This window comes from Cricetulus griseus, assembly GCF_003668045.3.
Source record: "Cricetulus griseus strain 17A/GY chromosome 1 unlocalized genomic scaffold, alternate assembly CriGri-PICRH-1.0 chr1_0, whole genome shotgun sequence".
NCBI lineage: Eukaryota > Metazoa > Chordata > Mammalia > Rodentia > Cricetidae > Cricetulus > Cricetulus griseus.
In genome coordinates, this window is record NW_023276806.1 from 260,337,913 (window position 1) to 260,362,439 (window position 24,527).

The 24,527-nt window shown below is 47.8% G+C and overlaps 1 protein-coding gene across 5 annotated transcripts in view; it reads left to right on the top strand.

Moving 5' to 3' along the window:
• Rrp1b (ribosomal RNA processing 1B) overlaps positions 1-23,699 on the top strand; it is a 29,310-nt gene extending 5,611 nt beyond the window's left edge. For 2 of the 5 annotated variants that reach the window (XM_027394358.2, XM_035451809.1), the window contains 15 exons: positions 4,705-4,787; positions 6,257-6,314; positions 7,421-7,506; positions 8,204-8,265; positions 8,707-8,836; positions 10,071-10,135; positions 10,556-10,737; positions 11,609-11,697; positions 12,748-12,845; positions 13,793-13,812; positions 14,688-14,816; positions 16,728-17,434; positions 18,820-18,960; positions 19,921-19,984; positions 21,298-23,699. In XM_027394358.2, coding sequence (XP_027250159.1) covers positions 4,705-4,787; positions 6,257-6,314; positions 7,421-7,506; positions 8,204-8,265; positions 8,707-8,836; positions 10,071-10,135; positions 10,556-10,737; positions 11,609-11,697; positions 12,748-12,845; positions 13,793-13,812; positions 14,688-14,816; positions 16,728-17,434; positions 18,820-18,960; positions 19,921-19,984; positions 21,298-21,491 — 2,108 coding nt within the window. In that variant the 3' untranslated portion in view covers positions 21,492-23,699. The remainder of the gene's footprint in view (positions 1-4,704; positions 4,788-6,256; positions 6,315-7,420; positions 7,507-8,203; positions 8,266-8,706; positions 8,837-10,070; positions 10,136-10,555; positions 10,738-11,608; positions 11,698-12,747; positions 12,846-13,792; positions 13,813-14,687; positions 14,817-16,727; positions 17,435-18,819; positions 18,961-19,920; positions 19,985-21,297) is intronic. The other 3 variants (XR_004772080.1, XR_003481005.2, XR_003481004.2) reach the window with 3 other exon arrangements.
• Positions 23,700-24,527: the final 828 nt, after the last annotated feature.

A 24,527-nucleotide genomic window follows, 5' to 3' on the forward strand; every position in this document is an offset into this window, starting at 1 on the left:
AGTGCCCATGGCTTAAAAGTTGCAAGATGAAGGCTAGGGGGATAGTTCAGTTGCAAGCACACAGACCTGAGTTTGATCTCCAGAACTCACAGGAAAAAAAAAGCCAGATATGGTGGCACACATTTGTAATCCCATCTCTGGGGTGGCAAAAACAAGACAGATCCATGGGGCTCACTAGCCAGTCAGCCTAGTCTACTGAATGAATTCTGCAGGCCAGTGAGAGACTGTCAGAAAAGCAAGGTGGATGGTGCCTGAGGAATACCCAGTGCTGTTGTTCTGGCCTCCAGCATGTGTGTACACGCACGCACAAAAGAAACCGGGATAAATGAGGGTGGACTGGAGCTGGAGAGATCACTCAGGCCTTAAAAGCATTTGCTGCTCTTCCAGAGGATCCGGGTTCGATTCCCAGCACCCATTTAGCAGTTCACAAATGTCTGTAACTCCAGTTCTAGGGGAATAAATCATTTTCAAAATGGGAGTGGTTAAGAAAAGACAGTGAATCCCAATAACATTCACCAATGGGAAAGCATTCAGCTCTAACAGTGCTTCTCATGCTTGCGTGTGCTCTTGATTTTGTATAAACTGTATATTGCACATATTTTATAATGAGGGAACTGGGCCCTTGCCAACAGTGTGCTTCCCTCCAGTACAGATGAGACAAGATGTCCTGTACCCAAACTTCCTTCTCTGCCTGCTGCCCCCGGGCCCACCATCAGGTCTGTTGAAATTGACTGTATTTCATTTTAGAAGCTCTAGTACATCCTGTGGAAGCTTTGCCTGTGATGGCCGTGAGCTGTCCAGGGATACTGAGTGCACTCAAGTATCACTAACCACTGGCTTTCCCTATTGGTGCTCTTTAAAGAACCATCTGGAGGTTTATGGGCACAGTTCGGTGTGGAGCACTTACTGAGCATGTGTGAGGCCCTGGAGATAGTGCATACGATGATGTTTTAAGTGTGAATACCCAAAGTACTGATTATGGTAATGCACATCCAACACACGTAGCCATGCTGTTCTGACATACATGTGGTTGTGCACATAGGAAAAGTCTTCGAGGGTACATACATACGTATCAGGTGGGTCCCAGTCCTCTGGAGAGGAACCAGTGAATTAGACATGTGTTTGACTATGACTCTGGGAATTTTGTGAATTTAATTTTTTTTTTTTTTGCAAAAATGCATTTTCATTGTACGAGTATTTGACCTCAGGTGGGGTTGGGTGTTCACTACACACTAGGATGGTAAGGCTGCTCAGCCTCCATGCCACACATTTTAAGGGTAGAGAGATGCCCCTGAGAGACAGGAAGCCAGTGACATCAGAGCTCATTTCTCTGAAGACGCTTGCACTGCTGTGTAGTCTCCATTCTTTCACTCCCCACTTGTGTGCCAAGGCTGACCGCAGAGAGACATCTCTAGAGGCTGGACAGAGGAACTGTGAGGAGGTTAATTGCCCTTTCTCTGACTTGGCTTACACTGTCAACTGCTACAGTCCTCATCTCACTGCCTCCCTCTGCAGCCCTTGCCCTGAAATCCTATAGTTAGTCCTGAAGGGACCCACAGGCAGCTGGCAGACAGACCCTGAGTGCCTGGCCATGTTCTTCTGTGGAACCACAGCTTTAACCTTCCTATAGCTTTCCGCTGGGTTTATGGAGGTTCTTCAGACGTCCAATCAAAACACATAGCCTGTGTGGGACTTTCATGTAACACCTCCTCCCCCCCCCCCCCCCCCCCCCCCCGTCTTGTATTGAGGATCATTTCAAATATCTGAAAAGTATCCTTGTTTCACTGCTGTGGTAGTTCCCAGCACTTGACCTGCTCATTTGATGTGCCCCATCGGGATCTTAGGCCTCCAACCCACTTCCTTTCACCCAGCATGCAGTCCCTCTGACAACCACAGCATCACCTTTACACCATAACAAAGGCCTCAGCCAGACTAAGTGCCATGCTCCTGTCATCATTTGAGGCCAGCCTGGGCTACATAGCAAGACTCTTCAAACACACACACACACACACACACACACACACACACACACACACACACACACACACACTCTTGATGTCATGAAATATTCATTCTGCTGAATTTTTCTCACCATCTTTTATGTCAATTCAAACAAGACTGGTCTATCTGCAGACTTAATTAACAGCAGTTCTTCTCTCCCCCCAAAACTGTTTATTTGTTATGGAATGTGGGTCGTTTGTCTTCTAGAATACCATACCTTTGTCTCATGTATCTCTGCCCCTAGGTTTTTATAAACTAATGATCAGAGGTACAAGTCAGATTTTATAAGTCTACTTAGACAAATCTGTGTTTGTGATTTTCCTGTGATAAGTTCCAACTGATGGTTTGGGTGTGATCTGACCCAAATGGTCTAAAGTGGTTTCTGCAGTCATCAGTCCTTACCCAGATCCACCAGTTCTCCAGGAACATGTGCAGTCTTAGAGCATGATCAAACAAAGGTGCAGGCTACCACAACAAGAAAAGCTGGCCATTGTAACTGCAGTTGGGCAGGTGCTGGGGGTGTGTGCCATGTTTACATTAGCAGAGAGAGGTTGGCTGGCATATCACCTGTGTGGCTCCTTAAGGAAATGTGCTTTGATTAGCTAACTTTACTATGGTTTCTGTTAGCCTGGTGTTTGGAATTTGTGTATTGTTGATTTGTGTGAGACAGTCTATCTACATAGCCTTGGCTGCAACTCTGCCTGCATCTGTACGGGGACTAAAAGCATGTGCTACCGCACTTGCCATCTTGGTTTTAAGTGGAAAACTATCACAAAAGAGTCAAAATGCAACATTATAAAGGCACTGAAAGGAGGCAGGCCTTTAAAAAAAAAAGTTTGGGGATGTGTACATACGTGCATGCATTTGTGAAGGCCGTTGGAGGGTGTTGGTTGGCTGCCACCGTCTATCTGCCCAATTCCCTTAAGGCAGGGTCTCTCTGAACCCGGAACTTGGTGTTGGTGCTAGGCTGGGTTGACCATTGGAAGTCACAGGCGCACAAAGCCTTTATGTGGAGCTGAAGGCTGGGCTTCTCATGCCTGCCTCACAGGGGGTCTCACCTACTGGGGTCTCACCTGCTGCACCATCTCCCCAGCCCAGAGACGTCTCTTCAGTAAGTTGGAAATCAGTCATAGAATCAAGTTGGCTTACTGAGTACACTATAGAACCACTAGTCCATTACAAGGCTTCTTTGCCATTTTTAAAATGTCTCAAAGTTAATAGCACACGGGATTCAAATACGTACTTGAATTGTGTGTGTAGTTAGTTTTTTTCTTACTCTTTGGGAGCCTGCCACCCAGCTTCCAAATAAATGCATGGAGACTTGAACATTCTTACTTATGAGAATGACTGGCCTTACTTAGCTTGTCTTGTTTCTAGCCAGCTTTTCTAAATTAACTTAAGTTGACCCATTTCTCTACGTTTTGCCTCTGAGCTTTTTACTTTTCTTTATATATAGTCTTTCTTCCCTTCTTATTCTGTGGATGGCTGGTTGGCTAGCCCCTGGCATCCTCTTTTCCTTCTCCTTTTTTCCTTCATCCTCTTCTCTCCAGCCTAGATTTCTGCTCCTGTTTATTCTTTCTGCCTGGCAGCCCTGCCTGTTTCTCTCTCCTGCCTAGCTATTGCCTGTTGAGCTCCTTATTAGACCAATCAAGTGTTTCAGGCAGGCACACTAACACAGCTTTACAGAGTTAAACAAGTACAAAGTAAGAGAATGCAGCACGTCTTTGCATCATTAAACAAATATTACACAGTATAAACAAATGTAACATATCTTAAACTGATATTCCACAACATGTGTAAGGTGGAACACAGAGGCAAGAAGATCAGAGGTGTCAAGGCCAGTCTGAGCTAAGTAACAAGACCTCAAAAAGCTAAGCAAACAGCTGGTGGCGCACACCTTTACAGCCAGCACTTGGGAGGCAGAGGCAAGCAGAATACTGTGAGCTCAAGACCAGCCTGGCCTAACAGTGAGTTCCAGGACAGCCAGAGGTGTTACACAGAGAAACCCTGTCTGGAAAGAGAACTTGTTTATCTCGGTGTGCTGCTGAAAAGACTTCATGTTGCTTCCCGATCACAAAAATACAGAATGCTGCTGCTTCTCTGCCTCAGCATTCACGGCCACCTTTGCTTCCTGACACCTGGAATAGGCCCAAGAGCTGCTGGCCATGAGCCTGGCAGCAGGGCAACAAGTGGTAGGCTCCAGGGCATGCCACTTAAAACAGACCGGTGCTGTTTTAAGAACTGCGAGAAATGATGGCTGGCACAGTGAGAAGATGGAACATGGCTGACTTTTGCCTTTTGTGGACCCTTTTAAAAGTACCCCTCGCTTGGCAGAACCATCCTCACTGGCCTCTTCTGTTCTTGGGAGCGGATCGGGAGTGGGTCTGCCATTTGATAGGGGCATTTAGCGACTTGCATCTTTTATGGGACTTGTAATTTCCGTCATTAAGATCAGGGAAACTTCCTTTCTTCCTTGTTAGGAAGGGGTGAGTTCAAGGCCTGGTATGTGCTTGGCAACTGGTCTACCAGGCATAGGGGTTAGTTTATTGTCATACTATTAGCCATTAGCATGAGGCGTGCTGCAGGTTTAGGGAAGGGTGTGCAGAAGACGGGGGTGTATGTGGTATTGCCGCTGGTGTAACATTGGTAAACATTAAGGAAAGGATATAGACTCTAAGGTGGTTGTGCCATTTTCTTCCGCAGGAGGTTTCAGTCAGGAAGAACTCCTAAAAATATGGAAAGGACTCTTCTACTGCATGTGGGTACAGGACGAGCCCCTGCTACAGGTAACACGGTCCCTCATCCTGTTCCTGGGACTTCGCCACGGTGCATAGGAGACTTGACCGTTTACGCTCCGCCAGTCTGCTGCCATCCCCAAACAGATGGAAGTAAATGCTTCAAGGAGCCATTGTCTCAGCGCTTGTCCCCTCAGGAGGGGGCAGCAGGCACTTAGGCTGTGCTTTCAGACATATCGGACACACTAAGTCATAGATTCCCTTTTGCTCTCATCATTTCATAGCTTCCGTGGTAGGTTTTACATAATGTTTTTAATGTTTCCACTTTCTCTTCTATTGATGCGGGGTCAGAAGCACAGCAGGGGCCTGGTGAAGTTGCAATCAGCCAGGCCCCGTGGCTAAAGTGCCATTGGCTGCGCTGGTGACCAGAATACACGGTCAAGCTTTTATCCCTGCCCACTGAGCCTGCCACCAGTACAACATAGAAGAGTTTTGTTCTGATGTCTGAAACTACACCCACCTCAATAGCAGGAGAGTACGGGTCACGACACACAAGCCCCAGTGTAGAGTCCTCTACCCATAAACTTACCTTGTTTATGAAGCCTTGCTACTTTTCTCAGGACATACAGTGACTTGTCTCGATTCACTGTGTTGATTCTACTGAACATATTTTGAGTGGGATAGCAGAGCAAAATATTGTAAGATTATATTCAGAAGTAGCAACAAGCAGCTTTAGTGGAGGAAGGGAACCAACCAAAAGGAACATCGCTTTCAAGTCTTGGAGTTCATTCAAGGCAAGTAAGGAACTCTGGGCACAGGATATATGAGCAGGGCCATTAAAGACACTTATCTTCTGGAAGATGGAAGGCTTCTTCCTACACCTAGCCCCTTACTTCTACCAAATGGAATCTACTCTGCCTCCATATGCTCTTCAGCTTTGCCCAGAGCACAACCTAGAGGAGCCTGTTGACATTCCGGCCTTCTCTGACCAGGTCTAGAGAAGACTGGAGTGGATTCCAAGCATTAGCAAGGCGCTATACTTGCTATACCTCTGGCTTTGCAACATTTGGTATTCATGATAGATTCTGTTTAGCTTATATATTAAAGCCAGGGATGGGTGTGGTATTGCACACCTTTTATCCCAGTACTCAGGCAGAGACCAACAGATCTGTGAGTTCACGGCCAGCCAGAGCTATGTAGAGAGCCTGTCTCCAAAAGAGGGGGGAGGGTGGGAGGCAGGAATTGGCAGTGAGATTACTTCTTCTGGAATCATCCAACCTCTTAACCAGAGATGCTTTCTTAAACACAGAGTTTTAGCATTTTTTTTCCAGAAACATCACATTAGCTCAATAGTTCACTAAAGTTTGGAGTTCCACATTAGAACCCAGGGTGTCAGCTACAGACCCAGGACAAGAGGCATCAGTTTTCCCGCCACAGAGGGAGGAGGGTACTGCTCACAGCACTGCCATCACAGCGTGACCACCTAATAACTGATGTTTCTCCCCGACCCGCCTTTGCAGGAAGAACTAGCGAACATCATTTCCCAACTCATCCATGTTGTTAACAGCTCAGAGGCTCGTAAGTCCTGCCTTTTTCCTGGCTTTCAGACTTCCTCATTAGCACATTTGGTAGCTTGCCTGGGGAACCTAGACAGTGCTTCCCTCCTGTGATGTTCCAGTTTTCTGGGTGTTGGTGACATGGGAGCTTCCTGACACCATTGCAGGGATGTCACAAGCTGTTATTGTTTTAAAGGCTGCTGCGCTTAATGTTAGCTGCTAAGTGAACAGAGATCACTTAGGACTGAGCAACACTCCTCCAAAGCCTCCAAATTCAACTTACTGTCACTCTTAGAAGCTGTGACGCGTATGCCAGTACATACAGTAACCTGGCAGGTGCATCCTGACCAAGTTTAGCGCCGTCGCGGTGATAAATCACTGTAATAAAGTATAGAGTGACCCTTCTCTACCTAAAGGAAAAGATGAGCGTTCTGAAGTTGGACAGCAGTTCATTGTGTTTGGCATTCCCCACTGAATGACCATGGCTGCTTTTCTCAGTTTTAGCTGGCTTGCAACATGTAAACTCTACATCTGTTGTATAGTAAAGATTTCATCTCCTAATAAATTGTGCTGGGCATGGTGGCACGTTCAGAAGGCTGAGCCAGGAGGTTTTCAAGCTCCAGGCCAGCCTGGGTAACAGCCAAATCCTATGTAGAAGGGAGTAGAGATGTTCAAAAGTCAGTAAATAAGAAAAATTTCCGATTGTAAAGGTGGTGGTTCTGTGGCTCTAGTATCTTGTGCTGTATCTCACCCAGACAACACCTAACATCAGAAGAAGAAAAAACTGTCCATGAATTTTAAGAATGCTCATCGAGACAAATGGATTGGTAGAGCAGGCCAGCGGGTGCCTTCAGGGGTCCCTGATAGAAAGGTGGATTTGATTTGAGGCAGATAAAGAACAGTGCTTCCGGGAACACTCTGATTAACAGATGCTGATGGTATCATGTTAGAATGTCTTTGTATAGCCACAAAGGAAATTATGGAGCATATTTAGTTATTGGCCAAACCCTACCTGTCCAAGGATTCTTGAGATAGATACCTAAAGAGAACTGAATGTGTTTTCAGTCACTTCCTTCTTGCTGTGTGTTCATGTGGCAGCTGAGCACTGAGAACCTCTTTTTGCTGCAGAACACCTATTCATTCAGACCTTCTGGCAAACCATGAATCGAGAGTGGCAAGGGATAGACAAGTTACGGCTGGACAAGTACTACATGGTAAGGGGTGCCTCCCTCTATACACAGACGGTTCTGTCGGAAGACCAGCAGGGAGCTGGGGTTGGGGGTTGTGCAGCTCAGCAGCATTTGTGCTTGGGGGGTAGTTTTGGGTTGGTTAGTCAGTTTTTGTTCTTCAAAGAATTTGTGTAACCCTGGCTGTCGTGAATTCACTGTATATAGACCAAGCCGGCCTTGAACTCAGAGATCCGCCTGCCTCTGCCTCCTGAATTCTGGAATTAATGACGTGCGCCATTTCACCGCCTGGCCCACTAATGATTTTAATATAGCTTATAAGTGTTAGAGTTAAGAGAAAGAGGCTGTTGGGAAGAAAGTAAAAGGCACCCCAGGACATGGGTGTAGGGTTCTCAGGCAAGAGCTGCTTTGCCAGCATTCTTGAAACCTAGCTTCCATCCTCAGCAAGAAAACAGTAGAAAGCCAGGCCCTATGTGGCAGGATGCTGTGGTCGCACCTTGATTATTGTTTTCTGGGGGTTGTGTGGCGGAGCCTCTGTATGCTGTATGGGCTGGTTTCTGGCTCTTGGGTATAGGCACATACCTCTGTCTGACTTCATGATTTTGATCCAGGGGTTAAATAGACTTAAGGATATTGTCTCATTTTGGGGATCCAGCATTGACCCCCTTATTCTGCCAAGATGATGACTATTTTTTGCTTTTATTATAAAAATGTCAACCTTTAGCTGATCCGCCTGGTCCTGAGGCAGTCCTTTGAAGTTCTCAAGCGGAATGCCTGGGAAGACAGGTTGGTAAACTGTTTACATTAACATGGTGACATTAAAAGCATGTCAAAGTTGCTAGGTGACTCAATGGTAGAGCGCTTGCTTAGTGGGTATGAGGCCCTAGTTTTGATCCTTAGCAACCCCAAAAAGTCCTTATAGAGTAATAGGGTCCTCTAAGATTTCAGGTAATAAAAACATGAATTGGCTGATCTATGTCTACCGCTATGTAGTGCTATGAGAGGCAAAATAGGTCCTGAGCCAAGGTAGCTTAAAGCCCAGTAGAGCTGTAGAATCAGTTAATATGACCAGAGTAACCTGTCTTCCCTTTAGGCTTCATACTGACTGTTATGCAGTGTGAGCAGAAAATTAATTATTTTTGTCTGCTCTTTGAGAAGAGGGGGGTATTGGTGATAATGTCTTAGAAAAGCAACTGTATGGTTGGTTTGTTTTTTGTTGTTCTTTAGCCAAGTCAAGCTTTTTCTGGACATCCTGATGAAGGAGATCCTGAGTCCCGAGAGCCAGTCTCCCGATGGAGTGAAGTCCCACTTGATAGATATTTATTTGGATGAGCTTTCCGCTGTGGGAGGCAGGGAGGTGAGAAGCCGCACTGCCCAGCCAGCAGTGTGATGGGTCCACCATGCTGGGGTTGACGTGGGTACGGTCAGAAGGAGTAACCTCTCTGTAACTTCTCCCCTCCTGGCATTGACTGGCCCAGACACCTAAAAGTTGACTTGGAGACAGAATTGCATGCTGTACATGTATGGCAGTCTTAACCTACAAAGTAGGATTGAGCCATACATGGCTGCTGGAGAAGCTGGAGGAAGAGAAATATTTGAGCCAGGAGTACGAGGCCCCATGTTCAGGCACGGTGGTGTACATCTGTAATTTCAGCATTCAAGCAGGTCCATCTCGTGTTCCAGAGCAACCTGTGCCACATAGCGAGACCCTGCCTCCTCCCCCTGCAGAAAGAATCGGAAACGTTATAGGAGCCAGTATGAAAAAATCAGGGTATATTGTGTATTTCAGAAGCTGTGAGGGAAAGGCAATAGACAACACTACACAGATTATACCCAGTGTAAATACACAAAAAGCTGGAAAGAAAAGGTATACTTTTAAATAAAGATGGTTTGGGAATATAAACAATTTCTGCTATCCTCTTTGATGTTCCATAGTGAGTGAACCTTTTATATGTATATTAAGTAAAAGAAAATATATATTGGGGGGGTTGTTTGTTTTTTGAGACAGGGTTTTTCTGTGTAGCTTTGGAACCTGTTCTAGAACTTGCTCTGTAAACCAGGCTGGAATCAAACTCACAGAGAGATCTACCTGCCTCCGCCTCCGGAGTGCTGGGATTAAAGGCATGTGCCACCACCGCCTATCTATAAATGATGCATTTTTAGGAGAGGGGCAACACATGTACACACACACTGAATTGATGAATGAAATTTAAAACTAAAGAATGCCTTTGTCTCATGCTCTGAGATGACATCCACATAGAATTCATATTTTCCTTGCAGTTCTGGAGATAGCCAGGGCCTACTGCTGGGCAGATGCCACACACAGCTGTCTTAGGGGACGTGAGTGCTGCAGTGTAGCCCTGACCAGTTGGTGATTCTTTGGGTCACTGCACTGAGACACCCATAAGACCAGAGAGGGGCTGGCGTGGGTGCTAGGCAGTCCCTGCAGCATGTCTGGGACTGCCTGTGACAGGCATGCATGCAGCTTATCTGACTTGTGAGAGGCAGGTACTTGCTCTTCTAGAACATGGCCAAAAAGAGAAAAGGCTATCTTTCCCTCATTTTTCCTCAATTTTATGTCTAAATTACAGCTCTTGGCGGATCAGAACCTCAAGTTAATTGATCCATTCTGCAGAATTGCTGCCAAGACTAAGGAGTAAGTGGCTCCCATGTTCTCACTGCTTTTGCTGGTGCCCAAGGGTGGGATTCTGTTGTGCAGCACAGTGCCAGGCAATAGAGTAAGGAGTGCCTGAGACCAGGTCAGACCAGGCTCCACAACAAGATCCTGCTCTAAAGGAAGGGAGCAAGCAAGCAGAGGTTCTGGTCCCTGCTACAGCGCTTGGCTGGCCAGTCAAGAACTCCTGTCTGTCATGTGGCATGTGGTGGTTCCTTGAACTTGCAGTGGACCTGCTTCAAGGGTGTCCCTGAGTCTCTGATGACCAGTGGTGGGCACACAGAGCCCCAGGCAGGCACAGGCCCAGGCACTTCCCAGAGCTGTCTCCACTTCACCTCTTTCTGCACAGGCTCCAGACCGAGTGTTTTAATCACCTTCTCTCTGCTGTGCTTCTATCCTCAGCCACACACTGGTACAGACTATAGCTAGGGGTGTTTTTGAAGTCATTGTAGATCAGTCTGCTTTTGTGCCTGAAGAGACTGTGGAAGAGCAGAAAACCAAAGTGGGTGATGGTGGTCTCTCTGCCCCAGAGATCTCTGCAAACAAGCTGGCCTGTAGAAAAGCAGTCGGTGAGAAGAAGCCTGGTGAGAGCATCTCCTTTTATGTTCTTTCCTTTCTGGGAACTTGGTTAGTTGGTTGGCTGGGTTCTGCTTGTTTGTGGATATTAGTTTTGTCTGTGGGTGTGTACATGTGTGAACACTTTCATGTGAAGGCCAGATGTCAACACTGGAAGTCATTCCTCAGGTTCCGTGACCTCTTACTTTGAGATGGGGTTCCGATCGACCTGGAAGATGCCTAATTAGGCTAGAGTGGCTGGCCAGTGAGTCCCGGGGACCCGCCTGTTTCTGTCTTCCCATGCTGAGCTTACAAGACTGTGCTACCATGCCCAGCATTTTTTTATGTGGGTTCTGATGATTGAACCCACACCCTTGTGCTTGTGTGGTATGTGCACTTGCCTGACTAAGCCTTCATTGGCATCGCACTGAATATAGCCCTCCCAAAATATGAAGCAGGATACATAAAGAGAAGTGTGCGTAATGGGGGGGTGGGGACAACACCACTCACACTAGGCCCAACTGATTCTGTCCCTCCAAGGAACTCACCTTCTTCCTGAGGTGTTTGGTCTGTGCAGGCCTGTGAGAGCTGCCCTGCAGTCAAGGTCACACACTTGTTCCTGTGGCTCCCCTCTGGCACACGGCTTCCTTCCAGGAGTCTTTAGTTTTGTTTGGGGGGGGGGGTAGAGTTGTTCAGTATAGGGCTAGTACTGGGGATAAAATCTGGAGCTTTACATAGAATATTAGAAGACAGGCATTTTGAAGACACTAATTCCATGTATCTCCCTAGGCAGATTTTTCTCCCGGGTAATGGGGATTGAACCCAGAGCCTGGAGAGACTGAGCCACAGTTATTCTTGAATGTCAAGATTTTGTCTTTGTCTTTGTGTGTGTGTTGGCAGGACTGGGGGAATGCCTCAAAGATGGAGTTGTTGGCGGCAGAGAAAGAGACGGCTGTGCAGCCTTCAAGGATTCAGGGTCACCTCTCCAGGTGGGGGCAGCTTTTGCTTTTTATAGAATGTGGGTTGACTGGGGTGCTAGGCTGGAGAATTAGGGTCAGAGCTCATTAAGCCATAGGGCCTGAACTGTAAAGTCCTTTATAATCCCTTCTGTAATTAACATCACCATTCTTAGAATGAGCTTGTTGGGAACAAATTTAAAAGAATGAGGTTTTAGGCTGGCATGGTATCGCACACATGGAATCTCAGCACATAGGGGGATCTCAAGTTCAAGACTAGCCTGGCACTAACTTCCTGTTTCAAAAATACAAAAAGGAGCCAAGCATGGTGGTACACACCTTTAATCGTAGTACTCACGAGGCAGAGGTAGACAGATCTCTTTGATTTGAAGGCTAGCCTGATCTATACAACAAGCAAGTTGCAGGCCAGCCCAAGCTACGTAGAGAGACCCCATCTCAAAAAACAGACAGTAACAAGTACATGAGGTGGGATTTTGAAAGGCACTGCTCCTTATTTTGTAATCATAGTTGTCTGTTTTGTGTGGCAGCACCAGCCCTCTGATACTGTTCAGGGGTTTTTGATTTTTTTTTTTTTTTTTTTTTTTTTTTTTTTTTTTTTTGAAGCAGGGTCTTGCTATATAGTCTAGGCTGAAGTTCATAGCAATCCTTCTGCCTCCCCGCCTCCAAGTGCTGGAATATGCACCACCATACCAGGCTTCCAGTTTTGGTTTTTGGTTACTTGATTGGTGGTTTGTTAGAGTCCCTCTATTGCATTACTCTGGCTGTCCTAGAACTTCTGGGTAGCCTCAAACTCACAGAGCCACCTACCTGTGCCTCCGAAATGCTAGGATTAAAGGCATGGGCCACCACACCTGCTCCCAGTTGTACTTTCAAAAAGTCAGAGTATTATAGGTGCTAAGATTGGGAACTCAGGAGGAACACAAGAAGCTCATCGGGCAAATTTTGCTCTGTCTGAGACCACAGTCTGGAGAGGAGGACTGCTCCCACAAGCGCCTAGAAGGCGACTCTAAGATGGGCCAGAGTGTTTCGCCACCACTCATATTTCTTCTCTCTTCTTGGCAGTTCGACTATAAGGCTGTTGCTGATCGACTCTTGGAAATAGCCAACTTGAAGAGCACCCCTCCCTTCAACCGGAAGCGGCTCTGCAGACTGATCAGAAAGTAAGCAGTGAGTGAAAGCTCGTGGCCATAGCACGTGGACCTGCATGCTCCCTTGTGCTGCTCTTTTTTCCTTCTTTCTTTAAAATGTATTCGTTCCTTATTTTGTGTGCACTTGCATGTGTGTGTTACATGGGTGCTCGGATGCCTGCAGAAGCCTGGAGTTGCAGGCAGTTGTGAGGCACAGGAACCAGACTCATTATCCTTTGTAATTTTACTCATTAGCAGCATAGCAAACGTGAACTAAAGTCAGGGAAAGAGGGAACCCTGCTCATCTCATACAACTGTAGGGTAGTAGTGTCAGTGTACTCCTCCAGTGTCACCTGCTGGCATACCAAGGGGTTCAGTTAGCCACCTTCAGCCTCACCTCCCAGTAGGATTGTACCAAAAGGGTCAGGTAATCTGGTAGTCAACATCTCTGTCAATAGGACCAGGGTGATGTAATAGATGATTGGCCAATAAGCCAGTTGGTGTGTTCTGACTGGGTTAACCATCACTGGCCTGAACTTGATCCTTTATGTCATGAATGCCTTTAGAAGGGAGCTAGGGAAATCCTTCAGTGAGTAACGTACTTGCCACGTGTGAGGAAACATGAGGGCTAGAGTTTGGATCCTCAGCACCCATGGAAGTTTTTGGCAGGTGTGGAGGCCTGCATCAAATCCCAGCACCAATGAAGTTCCAGGCAGTAAAGTGGCCCGTTTGCTTGGGAGGCAGAGTCTAGCTAGTTAAACTAGCTAGACTATCCAAGTTGGTAAGCTCTAGATTCAGGTGTGAGAGACCCAGCTCCCATGTATAAAGTGCAGCGCTGACATCCCCCCCACCCCCCACCACCCACCCCCACCCACCCCACCCCGTGGAGGAGAGAACAAGGAATGCACATCCAGATTCCTGCTTATGTTCAGGACCTATGTCTTTAATGCTCCTAACTCCGTGTATTCCTTTCTTTTCAGATTCCAGGACCTCTCTGAAGGTGAGAAGAGTTGGACTGTGAGTCAGGGTGTTCACACCCAATGTACACCCACCAACAGCATCCCTCCCAGATTCTGGGAAGTGGGATAGCCTTCCTGGGAAAGTGACGTATGGGGTGGCTGCCCTCAGCTAGGTTCACCTGGCATACCTAAGGGAACACCCTGGGATGTGCCACAGGTGCAAGACCCTTTGCACCCACTTTTCATCCATCTGGTTCCTCCTATGTGTGGGTAGTATGGTGTTTATTTGAGTTTTTATTGGTATTTTCTACAGTTAAGTTTTTAATGGGAAGAGGGAAGGCAGAAGAGGTGGTTCAGTGGTTAAGAGCACTGACCGACCTGTTCGAGGACCCACGTTCAATTCCTGAACCCATCAGTGCCCTCTTCTGGCTTCTGTGGGATGCAGGCAGAACACTCAAGGGTTTTGGTTTAGTTTTGTTGGTTTTGTTTTATTGAACTGGGCTAGGAAAATTACAATCCTTTGTCAAGAAGAAACTCCTAGTATCTCAGGAACTTTCATTTCTTTTAGGACGCATGTCCCCAGGGTGAGCTGCTGTAAGCTTGGTAAATCTGGGCTGGCCAGTGAGCCAGCTGTCCTGTGTCTCATGCACTGGGTGAGCTCACAGAGCCAGAGGGAATAGAAAGCCCACTAACCTGAAGTTAGTCAGTCCGGTTGAGAAGTCTGGCAGTCATTATCAGTGTGTGTTCTGGCCCAGAGCCTGTGAGTTCACTTGGAAAAGCAGTTGGTAGTGCAGGTGGTAAAGCAGAACTCTGGGGCCCTTAGCTAGAGGATTAGGAAGGAGCCCAGGACCTGGGCTGCTGCAACAGATGCAGACAGGCCTTGGGAGCTGACCAGTGTCCCTTTGGTACCTACCAGGCCATAGTGCTCAACTCAGTTTTGGTGAGGACATTACTGTTGATGAAAATGCTCAAGCCATCGGTCAAAAAAGGCACAAGAAAAAAAGAAAGAAGCTTTTAGAAAGAGCTGCCTTGGACAGGGAGAAAGGTAAGCTGTGAAGCCATAAGCCTCGGGGCTGAAAGAAAGGCTCACATCCGAGTAGCTCTGGGCCCTTGAGGTCTGGGGACCGGTGCTCTCATGAATCATTGGCATAGCAAAAAGTTTCAGTGTGTGTTTTGGGATTTGATTTAATTTGGTGTGGATGGGAGAGGGGAGGTTTGTTCTTTGAAATAGAGCCATCTTATGTAGCCCAGGTTTGCCTCAAACTCATGATCTCCTCCTTCCTCTGCCTCCAGAGCGCTGGGGTGCTATGCAAGCAGCATTGTGCCCTCAGATTTCCTAGGTCCTGTTATTTTTGTGCAGCCACTGTTCTGATCTCGTGTGTGCAGAGGCCTCTGCTATTGGATGGCCTTTAGGTAGCATGGAGAAAGAATAGGGTTCCAAATATTGTGTGTGTGTGTGTGTGTGTGTGTGTGTGTGTGTGTGTGTGTGTGTGTGTGTGTGTATTTTCTGACTTTAAAATTATTGAAAACCTGGGCTAGCAAGGAGGCTCAGCAGATGAAGGCACTCACTGCCCACCCTAGGCTCAATCCCCAGGCGCTACGTGGCAGAAGGAGGTGATGACTGACTCTCACCTCCACATGTGCCTACACATGCACAACACAAAGTAAACATAATTTTTATTTTAATAATTAGGGGTTGGGGAGATAACTCAGTGGTTTAAAAGCACTGTCAGCTCTTGCAGAAAACAGATTCGATTTCCCAGCACCCACGTGTCAGCTTAGAACTATCAGTCACTCTAGTTCCAGAGGATCCAACACCTTCTCCTGGCCTCTGCATGCAGCACACATGCATATGAAGCGAAGTAAAAATAAGTTTAAGAAATACAGAAAAACAAATAATGACTGAAAACCTCTCACCATGTATCCATTTGTAGTGAGATACACTTGAGGAAGGTCTCTGGTCATAGAGAGAAGTGGGACCAGTTGAAAACTGTCTGGTGGTGAAGGTTGCAAGATCCAGGGACTGGAAGTGGGTTCGGTGGCAGAACCCTTTCTTAGCATGTGTCAGGCCCTAAGTACCACCCCCAACATCATAAGAAAGTAGTCAGTCTCAGTTGGGCTGTGTAATCTCAGCACTCGGGAACCTAAGGCCTGCTGCACATTTGACAGGCCAGCTCGGGCTGCTGTGACTACAGCTGGACAGGAAATAACCTAAAGGAGAAAGCTTCTGTGGGCTCATAGTTCAGGCTACGGATGGTCATGGCGGGGAAGGCGTGGCAGCAGGCACATAAAACAGCAAAGGGGGGACACAGGAAACTACAGGGTCAGGCTGTAAACCTCAAGGACTTCCTCCAACTGGGCCTATCTCCCAAAGCTTCTACAGCCTCCTTAAATAGGGGGCCAAGTGTCCAAATACATGTGCCTTGTATGTATGAGCAGGCCAGGGATTGACACTACGTGTCTTCCTCCACTGTGACAGAAGCTCTCAATGCCCTGGCACTCTGAGACCTGGCTAGGCTGACTGGCCATCAAGTTTCTGGGATCCATCTGTCCTGCCCTGGACACACACACACCATCCCTAGCACTTGGATTACAGGCGCATGCCACCACACTTAGTTTTTTATGTGGGTGCTGTGGGTCCAAACTCAAGTCCTCTTACCTTGACAGCGAGTACTTTACCTGTGAGTCATCTGTCTAACCCGCCAGTGGGATTTTACTTCCAGCCCTTAAAGACTCAGTGGTGAGACCCTGTCTATAAAGGAGTCTGCTGTGATGCAGTATGCCTGTATTCCATGAGAGGTAGTCATGACCACCAGGGTTTCCTAGAGCAACCTTGGCTATACAGCAAGTTTGAGGCAAGTCTGAGCTACATGAGACCTTATCTCAAAAAACAAAGCAAAAACCACTCCGGCTGCTGGTTTTCCCCGAAAGTCACCATCGGTCTGCATCTTTGTAGGAAACGCAGTCTCTATTGATGGTGAGGAGGACAGCGGGGGCAACGTTCACAAGAGAAAAAGGAGAAAGAAGAAGAGGAACCACTTCCAGGCTGAGACTCAGGACCCAGACGCTGTTACCATGCCCCCAGCACAAGGTGCTGATGGCAAGCCTGAAGCTGCCCAGAGGCAGACCCCACAGGCATGTGTGACTGGGCCTGAAACAGAGGCTGTGTCTGGCATCAGGGAAAATAGCTCTGAGCCAGCACCCATCACACCCACATGCAATAAAAGGAAACGGCTGAGAAAGAAGAACCTAAAGGTCCACAGAGAGATCTGGAAATCTACCCCTTTACCTCAGGAGGATATGTCAGAGAATGACCCTACCCATGGGCATCCTCAGAGCGCTGATGCCCAAGTGTCTTCCTCAGAAGGTGTCCGAGCCCAGAAAAGGAAACGGAAACTCGGGGCTCTGCCTGTCAACAGTGGTGGCTTGACTGTGCAAAAGGCAGGCACCTCAACCAGCCCAGAGGAAGAGAAAGATGACCAGACCACCCTGCCCCAGTGCAAGAGGCCACAAAAGAAGACAGCGTCCAGCAGTCTTGGCCTCTATGATCTGTCTAGTCAAAAAACAGCAATCTTAAAAAAGAGGAAAAAAATGAAGCAGATGTCAGACTTAGTAGAACACAACGGAGTTTTGGAGTCCAGCACCAGGCAGATCCAAGCTCTGGTAAGGTGGGAAGAGCCCAGAGCTTGGGTGCTGGGCTTGAATAGGCGTGCTCAGAGGACTCGACTGTCTGCTAGGGCTAGGGCATGGGGACAGCCAGACCTCGGGGAAGAACACTTAGGATACGCTGCTTTATAACAGCTCTCACAAAGGCAAGGGTAAGCACGTAGCTAAGAAAATGTCGGAGTCAGGCCTCTGTACAAAGCTGCTCTCTCTGTCCACTGCCACTACTCATCCAGCCCCTGTGGCAAAGAGGAAGCTTGGAGCTCTTACACTTCCAGGGTCTCTCTTTCTCTCTCTCTCCCTCTCCCTCTCTCCTTCCTTCCCTCTCCCTCCCTCCCTCCCTCCCTCTCCCTCTCTCTCTCTCTCACTCTCCCCCCTCCCTCCTTCCCTCCCTTTCTCTTTCTCTCCCTCTTTCCCCTCCCTCTCTTCCTCTTCCCTCTCCTCTCTCCTCTCTCCTTCTAAAGCTGTAAAGGAAGACCCAAGCTGTTCATTTTTATCATGTCTAAGGAAGCACACTACCTCTGTGCCCGGGTCAGCCCGTGTGGCAAACACACCGCACCGAGTGCTCGTTGCTGTGGCCACCAAGCCACCAAAATAGTGACTCCCTGGCTTTACAGGGAAAAATGTGGCCCTTGTTCAGCACCACTGCTTTGCAGTGCCTATGACATTGAAGTCCATCTGTGACCAGGTGTTTTCATGGACAGTAAAGAATTACTGAAGGAGAGCAGAGCACTGGACTGGCCTTGGGACATCATCTCAGCCTCCAACCTTGCTCTGGCAGAGGCACCTCTACTTCATAGCTTGTTTCTCATGCCCTGGGAATTGGGATGTTGCTAACTAGTTGGGGCCAAGGGAGGTCGCTGCTGTCTGCTCCTGGGCTAGGGTTGCTTTGGGGCACACCAAAAAGTATTATGCTTTAGCAAGGAAGGCATGGAGCTCCAGACAGACATGGTGGCTCCACACGCAGCTTGCCAGATGTGGGGACCCTCAAAGCCTTGTAGCAGCCTTGTCCCACACCATACTTGCAGCCCACACAGTGTCTGATCACAAATAGAAAAATGAGTTCTCACTTAGCAGGTGGGCCTTGAAAGGAAAGTGATTCAAACTGTCTGTATGTAGGACCTGAGTTAGAATATAGTTACCAAAAAAGTGGGCTTTAGTGCTGAGAAGACACTGTGATCCCTGCTGGCATGGTGCCAAGAAGTGAAGTCTGTGCTCCACTGAGCAGAAGGCAGAGCTGACATAAGGAACTGTGGGCTAAGGGGCTTAGGGTGGGTCAGCCTCCAGCATTTCCTTGCTATGCTGTCCTGGTTTCTCTCCCTGTGGGTGTGAGCCTGGCAAGGTGCCTCTGATACAATTCTCCTCCCGGCTTCTCATCCTCACAGGGAAGCAACAGGACTTTGAAAAAACCACTGACAACAGAGGATGACTTTGTGAAGTTTGACACCCACTTCTTACCAAAGCCCCTGTTCTTCAGAAAAGCAAAGAGCAGCTCTGCCATCAGTCCCCAAGGTTCTGCTGTCCAGGTGAGCTCTCCACAGCACCCTTCTACTGGGACAGCAGACAGGGATTCTGAGCTCTGGTGCAGGTGATGAATTCTACCTGTTAAGATGTTTCATCTGGCCACCTGCACGTGGATGTACAGGTGGAATAAAGTAGCAACAAACTCAAGAAAGAGGGGTTCTAGGAAGGGCTCAGCCAGAGCTCACAGTACAAAATGGATTGGCTTCTAGGAACATCTCAAGCAGAAAGGCTCATCATTAATTCTGGTAGATTGTTGGGATATCTAGATTATTTAAAGTCCTTTGTACAAAACATTTTGGTCTTTGGTGGGGTCCCAGTGGTAGAGCTCAGCACTTGTCACAGCCTTGGGTGTTATCTCCAGCAAAGATTTTAAATGCATATCCATTACCCATTGAAATTAGACCCCATTTTAAACCTAATCTATCAATTGTATGTGAACTACAAGTTACAGCTTAGAAATTCTCGGCCTGCTGGATGGCTTGGCTGGATTGCCACCCAAGTTTAATCTCTGAGTTTAATCCCCAGAACCCAAGGGGAGGACTGACTTCCAAAAATTGTCCTCAGACAGACAGACACACACACCTTACATATATAACATAACTTTTTTTTTTTTTTTAATTCTAGGACAACAAAATTAACAGTGATCATTAACATGTCCTTATAATTTTGGGTGATAAATTTGGGATTCCAAACATCCTTATGGTTCTCTCCCCCCAACCCCCCAGGACTAGGGACTGTAGTGTCCAGTTTGGGACATCTATGCTTATGTAAAAGTGGTTTGTGAAGGTCATGGGCAGAAGTCTGGTAGTGGAGTCTATTTAGGCCACAGCATGCCACCCCATTAGCCTTTGTATATGTGCAGGTCAGGAAACAGACTGCAAGGGCTTTCCCTGGGTAAGTTCTTCAGAAAAATCCCAGACAAGGACCTGTGTTACCATGTTTACTCCTTTGTTGTTCTGCAGATGAATATAACACCCTCCAGCTCCAAGAAAGTCACCTTTGGATTAAACAAAAACATGACTGCAGGTAAGTGGGTGGGCTTCTGGGAAACCTCCTTGGGACCAACTAGCTGAAGCAGGTAGTTTTAGCTGTCCTGGAGCTCATTATGTAGACTATGCTGGCCTCAAACTCACAGAGATCCCTCTGACTCTGCCTCTCGAGTGTTGGGATTAAAGATAGAGATTTCTTGGGGTCTCAGAAGACCCCCCCCCCAGGAAAAGGGTGAGGTGAGAGGTTGTTTGTCCAGGTGTTCTCTAGTTCTGTCCCAGAGGCTTAAGAAACCCTGGTTCCGGCCGGGCATTGGTGGCGCACGCCTTTAATCACAGCACTCGGGAGGCAGAGGCAGGCAGATCTCTGTGAGTTCAAGGCCAGCCTGGTCTCCAGAGCGAGTGCCAGGATAGGCTCCAAAGCTACACAGAGAAACCCTGTCTTGAAAACACCAAAAAAAAAGAAAAGAAAGAAAAAAAACCCTGGTTCCTAGCTCTAGCTGCCTAGCTTGTGCTTCAGGGCCATCGGTGTACCAGAAGGGAGAGGAAGGAAGCCCTCTGCTGACTTAGTGAGTAGAGGTACTTACTACCCACTAAGTAGTGTGTCCATTGTTACCTTTGTTTTGTTTTGTTTTGTTTGTTTTTCGAGACAGGGTTTCTCTGTGGCTTTTGAGGCTGTCCTGGAACTAGCTCTTGTAGACCAGGCTGGTCTCAAACTCACAGAGATCTGCCTGCCTCTGCCTCCCAAGTGCTGGGATTAAAGGCATGCATCACCACCATCCAGTACTACTCTTAATTCAAAGAAACCAAAGGACTCTTGTAAGGAGGTGGTGGTTGGTTTGGTTTGGTTTGGTTTGGTTTTTGAGACAGGGTCTTGTGTGGCTCTAGCTGGCCTGGAACTCACAGAGATCCACCACCTCTGCCTCCAAGTGCTGAGATTAAAAGCATGTCCCACTAGTTTTAAGTTTAATGAGTTTAAGACCTTATTCGTGTGGACAGTAAGCAAATGTGTATGTGCACACCTTTGTTTACACAAGTGAGCAGGCACATGTTTGGTGAGCAGGGAATACAGGAAGGAGTGAGGACCACATGCCTTAAGCTAAACCCCCTGATCTATAGAGCTGGAGGTGAAGACAGGTCCTGCCGAGGAACACTATCCCAGGCAGCTGGCTGTCACTCCTGTCCCCACATCCCCTTTATCCTACAGCACACTCAGGTGAAACTTGGTCCCCTCACTGTACCTAGGTGTCTTCTGCATTTCTGGGGCATGGGGAATGTGAGCCATGAGCCCTGCTCAGCTGGAAGGAATGGACGTGACATCTAACTAATAGCCTTCACTTTCCTTTGGAACAGAATTTAGGAAGACAGACAAGAGTATCCTGGTCAGCCCCACAGGCCTCTCCAGAGTGGCCTTTAACCCTGAGCAGAGGCCACTCCACGGCGTGCTGAAGACCCCAACCAGCTCCCCCGCCAGCACTCCTGTATCAGCTATGAAGCTACCAGCCACCACGCCAAAGAGAAGGCCAAGGGCTGCAGACTTCTTCTGAGAGCCAGAGTCCCTTTTTAAAGACTGCTTTTATACTGGATATTCTATAAATTATAACTTTTGAATGTGGGCTTTTTAATTATTTTATAAATCCCCATAGGCGGGGCAAATGTCCTGAACCTGAGCTGCTGCCCGCACCCCTCCTTGCTGGGGGTGCAGGCCATGGTTCCTGTCTGAGTCCATGCACACGCTCACCGTAAGTACTGGGTGCTGTTGGTGTGTGGAGCGCCTCTCCTTGGTGCCTGTTGCTGCACCTGCCACAGTCGGTTGCCTTTCTTGGCTATTTGTGGTCTCAGTCTGCTCCGTGTGAAAGCATGTCAGCTCAGGCCCATTCTGTGGGCACGTGGCTGTTTCTCCTAGCGATGACTCTTGAAACCGAATGAGCAATAGTGTAGCTTTTCTACGTGTGACCAGCAGGGGGGTGGACAGGTGAGGGGTGGAGAAAAGCCACTCTGTCCTTGAGGCTTTCTCTCCTCTGCCTGGCCTGTTCCTGTCCCTGTCTTTCTACCTCTATAGCAAGCCCAAAGTGTCTTTTCAGGAGGGCCAGTGCCCCCCGGCTGCTGCCCACATTAGCACAGTTTCCCAGGCCTCTGGGATAGATCTTAAGCTCAGTGAGTGAGCCCAGGGCCTCTCTTGACTGCACCTGCTTTTTCCCATCAGGGCTTGCACCAGCATTACCTGGACTCCAGGCTCTTGGCAGAACAGGGAGTTGGCCTCCCAAGAGTGCGTGCACTGACAGCCATTGTCACCTAGAACACGAGCGTCCACACAGGTTTTCTACAGCTGTCCAAGCTGGCTGTAGTGCAAAACCCAGGGAGACACTCAGACTTCAGTGAAACAAATCTGACTTCTTTTTCAGAGCAAAGCCTGCTCGGCAACTGGCCTTATTTAAGGAAACTGCCTTGGGTCTGAGGGGTGGAGTGACCTCAGGAAGGAGCACAACAGGAGGCCCAGATCCTCCTGGTTTTGCAGGCTTGACTGGCTGGGCTTAGGCCTTGGCTCTCAGGCACTCAAAGCCATGTCAGTTTGCCTCCTGTGCTCAGGGTATCCCCAGGGACCTCCTCCTCCATGCACCCTGGTGCAGAAACCCCAGTTTTCGCACTGCTGCTTCCCAGTAGAGGACTGCAGGGCACTAGCTACCATGGGGACTGTAGAGTTGGTACATCTGCCTCCATCTTCACAGCCAAGAGGTCCACTTCCTACCATTTGACCAACTGACTCATGGATGACATTCCTGATAGGAATGGAGTGACTTTGTCTTTTGCCTGCTCAATGATAAAGTGGGAGATATTTTGCTATTTTCACAATAGGTCATGTGCAGTGTAACTTGTGGTTGCATGGTTACAGTGTGCTGGGTTTGACAGTCATATTCAAAACTGAAACCTTTGCAGAAAAGGTTAAGGCAGCAAATGCTGTTAGCTTTCCATTTAAGAATTCCAACATGTCCAACAGTTTTCTTTTCTGTTTTAAAGATAGGTTATACGGCCAAGTGGGTCATATGGTGCAGTGGTGTGGGACAAGACCCCAGGTAGCAGCGGTAGAAACTCCCTCACGGTGTTTTCATGCCAGCTTACCCATCCTCAGAGACCAGTGAGTATCCTGGAAGCACACTTCACAGGGCGGAGGGCAACTTCTGAGTGCTGGGTTTACCAGCGAGCACTGCCATGCTAGGCCAAGATGTTTGGCTTTATGTACACAGCATAGGAAGGCTCTACCATGTGGAGGAATACATACAGAAAGCATCTCTGTCCTTGATGCATGTTGTTTTCTCAAGAGAAATTGCTGGTAGACTTGGAAGTCCAGAGAAGCCAATCTTAGAGCTGCGAGCCTAAGTGGCACTTGCAAAGATGCTAGTCTTAGTAACGTGGATGTGCTCATTCTTGCAGGTTAGTTTCAAACTTAACTTTTCTCTCTCCCCCGCCCCCCAAGGTCTCATTACGTATCCAATAAGGCCCCACACTGGTGGTCATCCTCAGCCTCCCTAAGTGCTGGGACACAATCTCCTTTCTAAACTGAAGCACAAGAAGGAGCATGAGCGGGTTGGGGAGCAGTTGCCTCCCTGAGAAGTGGGTCTATGTTTTCTCTGGATTTCGCAACTGCCCAAAGTGTTGTTTGTTTATAATCAAATTGTATTATTGGTGTCCCTGGGGCTTGTTGGTACAAAAAATCAAAGCCAAGACCAATTAAAAGAAATATGTTTTTATCCTCAGATTTGTCTTTGATGTTTGACATGGTGTCTGTAAAAATAGACCTCTCTGGAAACCACAGCGATGCCAGGGTCTGGAAATTCCAGGCTCCCTTCGAGTTGGAAAAGAGAACATGTCAGGTACCTGTCCCTTCTCCCCCAGAGCTGGTGGGCTTGCTCAGGTACACCAAGGGTTGCTGCAGTCCTGTGACAGCTGACTGCCATTCACTGTGGCTAAGCCAGAGGACCTGTGGCCCGAGTACAACTCCACCACAGGAAGAAAATTCATATACCCAGCCACAGTCTAGATGTAGTGAATGTAGTAATATCGAAACTCAACTAAAAATCAGCCAGACAAAAGTGACATTTGGCCGGGCGTTGGTGGCACACGCCTTTAATCCCAGCACTCAGGAGGCAGAGGCAGGTGTATATGAAGTCGAGGCCAGCCTGGTCTACAGAGAAGTTCCAGGACAGGCTCCAAAGCTACACAGAGAACCCCTGTCTTGGGGGGCAGGGGTCCAGAAATATTATCAGCCAACCTCCGGAAGGACTGGGGGGAAATGGAGATTGGAAGACTCCTCCATAAGACAAAGTACTCAGAAAACCAGGAACCATTCGTATGACAACAGCCATTTAGACTTGGCATGGTAGTACCTGACTTTGTTCCCAGAGCTTAGGAGACAAATGCAGACCTGAGTTAGAGGTCTACAAAGCTGATCTACAAAGCAAGTGCCAGAACTGTTACACAGAGAAATCCTCCCTGTCTTGAAAAACCAAAAACATTAATTAAAAAAAAAAATCCTAAGTTCTTGGCTAGGTTGTAGCTCAGTGATGGAGGACTAGGCTGTAGGC